This window comes from Cannabis sativa, chromosome 5 (genome assembly GCF_029168945.1).
Source record: "Cannabis sativa cultivar Pink pepper isolate KNU-18-1 chromosome 5, ASM2916894v1, whole genome shotgun sequence".
Lineage (NCBI taxonomy): Eukaryota > Viridiplantae > Streptophyta > Magnoliopsida > Rosales > Cannabaceae > Cannabis > Cannabis sativa.
Genome location: NC_083605.1, coordinates 74,049,275 through 74,053,099, shown reverse-complemented (window position 1 = coordinate 74,053,099; position 3,825 = coordinate 74,049,275). Strand labels below are relative to the sequence as shown.

Genomic DNA, 3,825 nt, shown 5'->3' with positions numbered 1-3,825 from the left:
TATGCTTAACAATTAACACCACACCATAATTTGTGGTTAACAGTTTTTTATAATAATTATTAAATTAAAAAATATGAAACCCATTACTTTATTATATTAATAGAAATTTTTGTGGTAGTGCCATTTATCAATTCTTATAATACATAAATATATATATCTATATATATATGTATAGATACATAAATAGAGCCTCATTAGGCAAAATAATGCTCAATGCCATTACAAGATTAGGTGACATCCTACAAATGATTGTTATTAATAATGATCTGTAATAATTATTAAATAAAAATATGTATGACTTATTAATAATTAATTATTAATTATACAAATACAAATAAGAATACAATATAATTAATTAATTTAACATTATTCATATAACAATATACATTAACCATCATTTTCACTTGCAGTTGAGATATTGGTTACCGCTGTGCACTACATATAAAATAATAAGAGAATCTAAAATTATTAAATCTAAATAAAGAAACTATATATACATACCCCAACTTGTTTATTCATATAATTGTATCAATTATTGATCAAGGATGACGTTATATTAATTATGATCCAAATCCATGCATATTGTATCTCAATTATATATAATTAATGACTTAATCCAGAAATTATTATTTAATATTATTGACCCAATTTATTACATATATATAGTAATATAGTAATGTAAATGATCTCGTAATGGACTTATCTACAAAACCGGATTAATTAAGATAAATTATCTATTTGGGTGTGTTTACCAACCAAACTAAGACATGTGAATATAATTTATTTATTTATTTATTTATTTATTTATACCTTTTTATATATAGAGTATTATTTAAAATGATTGACTATAATTCGAAAATTTACCTCTTTATGATTAAACAAAGCAAATTTCATATTTTAGTTCTTAACCCCTGATCGAGTATAGTGTTTATTATTATCAATGATAAATATGATAAAATCCAACCAATAATTTATCTTTCAACCTAAAAAAACAACATTTTGAATAAATTTCTATTTATTATTATTATTATTAAATTGTTAAAACTAAATGTATAGAAAATATTGAAGGAAAGGAAATATATAAAAGTACTTGTATTTTTTTTTATTCTTTTTTCAATTTCTCTCTCTCTTGCATATACAAATTGTGATTTTTAATTACAAACCATATGCATTGTTTTAATTATAAAAACTAAAATTACACATATATTTCAAAATAAAGAATTCAAAAAAAGAAAAAAAAGTATAATATTAATTATAATCAAAATCTAACTATAGCCTTTGGTATCATGAGTCAACAAGCTCCGGTGACAGTTGTGGAGTATTGATCAGTGAACCAAGCATCCATAAAATTATGATCATCATGATCTAAAAACTCATAATCTAACTGATCAATCTGATCACAATCCAATAATTTTTCTAATTTTGAATTAGTACTCTCAACTTCATCATCAATCTCCTCTAATAATCCCTTTTCCAAATCTTCCAAACTCGGATACAGATACTCATTACCATTACTATTACCATTACAATCGAGATTTAGAGATTTGTTATTCTCTAAATCGCGATTATTATTAATAACAACATTGTTATTAATACTATTGGATAATACGGTATTGGTATTGGCCGTACCGGGAGGGAACTTGGTTCGGGTACTTCCGGCTAGAGAATTGCGGCGCGTGGGATGCGCGTGACTGTGTTCCGAGGTGTAAGTGACGATGAAGATGTCGGGATCGGAAGGGCTCCGTTCGACTTGTTTTCTTGCTAAGCAACCTTTTGAGCTACTGCATCTGTAATAGCTTCTTGGATACGGAGAACCCTTTATTGGTTTTTGACCATATTTTCTCCATGCCCATTTATCTGAGTACAAACCATCTTCTCTAACCTCTTTCACCACTCTTTTTTGCTGATTTTTCCTATTAATCAAAAAAAAAAAAAAAATCAATCATAATTATTCAATCAAATATATTGTAGAGCTTTGATTAATTATTATTATTAAAATTAATTACCTCTTCTTATATTTTGTTGGAGCTGGTTGTTTTGTGTTTTGAACCATGATGAGATTCTTCTTCTTATTCTTCTGCGTTGTTGGTTCATGATTATTAAGATCGGACGGTAGTAAATCAAGATCATGATCGTGAGAGTCAACCATCGGAGGGTGCAAATCAACTGGATAGAATGGCTTGTAGAGTTCTTCAAGTTCATCTAAATGCGTCGTCGTTTCAAAAAGATGAGGGAATGAATTGAAAATAGAGAGATCATCACCTTCATCATCATTATCTTCGTTGTCGTTGTCGTTTTGTTTAGTATTATCAACCAAAAACGATGTCGTTTGGTGATCATAATTGGTCATGTTTGGAGATTCATAACCAAAATTATTATTGGTGGTATTAGTGCTCCCTCCTGATCTGACCACAGCTAGCAAATCCCAGTCCTCATGATAAAGATCCATTGAAATAATTTCTATAAAACAAAGTTAATATCGATTATATATATATAAAATATATATATATATATATATTCAATATTCAATACATACCATTTTAATTTATATATATTTATTTTTAATATCCAAACAAAGCCCCCCCAATTGCACATATAATAACGAGTTGACTTTAATAAAAGTCAGAGAGCGTGACTAAACTAAATTGCGACTCTACTCGCGAAAATGTGACACTCGCTTGTACGCGCTGCCAGCTGGCGAGTTTCTTAGGTTCTAAGCCAATGGATAAGCGAGTCTGTGTTAGTGTTTAATGAGTTAGAGTGTGTTTGTTTGGATATTTATGGATTGAATCTCCACGCTATTGTAAAAACGTTGGCTCAGCCGCGTGATTGATTAGTTTTCTTTGGTCAAATGTGTATTGGGATAATAATTTCATTATTTTTATATAAATTAATAATTTTTTTTATTTATTATTTATATGATTATTTTTGGTTTTAAAAGTAAGCTACCTCTCTACTTTTTATATTAATTAAAGTATATTATTAAATGAAATTAAAAATTGACGAACGTGAATGAAACTCTTACTTCTTATAGTAACAATTTTATCTTCATTCATTATTATGTGGCGGTGGCTGGGGTTTGGATTTTTTGAAATGATATTATTATTATTATTTTATTAATTTCTTGTTGTGCATGCATGCACGACGTACGTCATAATGAGCTCATGGAATTCTGATATTTTCATTTTCGCCACCATATAGTTTTTTTCCTATATCACATATATGTATGTATTATATAAATTATCAATAGAATAATTAACATGGAAATGTATTTATTAGTGCATTACATATATATATAGATTGTAAGTGAAAGTATAAAATACCATCCTAATTATGATCCTATCTATAATATGAGTTAAATATTCCTACAAACAACTCTAAGTATATTAATTTTAATCTAATAAAATTATATTTCGACCACCTATAAATAAATTATTTTCTCTCAATCTCACATCACCTAAATTATTTACGAAATACAGTACTGCCTTATATATTTGATGATATACATTAAAATTTATATGGATAATAGTTATTGGACACTCTATAATTCAAATTTTAATATAAAAAATAGTATCCTATTTATTTTTTGAACAAAAAATAGTATCTACTATTCATGATAATATATATATATTTTTTTTAACATATAACAAATTAGGTACTTAAATTTTTTAGACTACAAATTTTTCTTAAATTATTCAAATATTATTAGATCCAAAAATTTCCGTCTAATTTTATTGTTAAAAATATAAAAAATTGGTAAAACACAGTATGTAAATAAGTATATATTCTATATATATATATATATATAAATATTGTATATTATTT

The 3,825-nt window shown here is 26.3% G+C and overlaps 1 protein-coding gene across 1 annotated transcript; it reads right to left on the bottom strand.

Moving 5' to 3' along the window:
• Positions 1 to 1,077: 1,077 nt before the first annotated feature.
• On the bottom strand, positions 1,078 to 2,505 carry LOC115717301 (probable WRKY transcription factor 27). Its single transcript, XM_030646271.2, has 2 exons — positions 2,007 to 2,505; positions 1,078 to 1,913 (listed from the first exon to the last, which is right to left on the bottom strand). The coding sequence occupies exons 1-2, from the start codon at positions 2,447 to 2,449 to the stop codon at positions 1,292 to 1,294; spliced, it is 1,065 nt and encodes a 354-aa protein (XP_030502131.2). The 5' UTR covers positions 2,450 to 2,505; the 3' UTR covers positions 1,078 to 1,291.
• Positions 2,506 to 3,825: the final 1,320 nt, after the last annotated feature.

Bases quoted from the DNA above. Each gene is read 5' to 3' on its own strand.
- LOC115717301 (XM_030646271.2), bottom strand. From the start codon at position 2,449: ATGGATCTTTATCATGAGGACTGGGATTTGCTAGCTGTGGTCAGATCA. The intron at 1,914-2,006 runs GTAATTAATTTT...TTTGATTAATAG, and splicing joins CCAACAAAATATAAGAAGAG to GAAAAATCAGCAAAAAAGAG.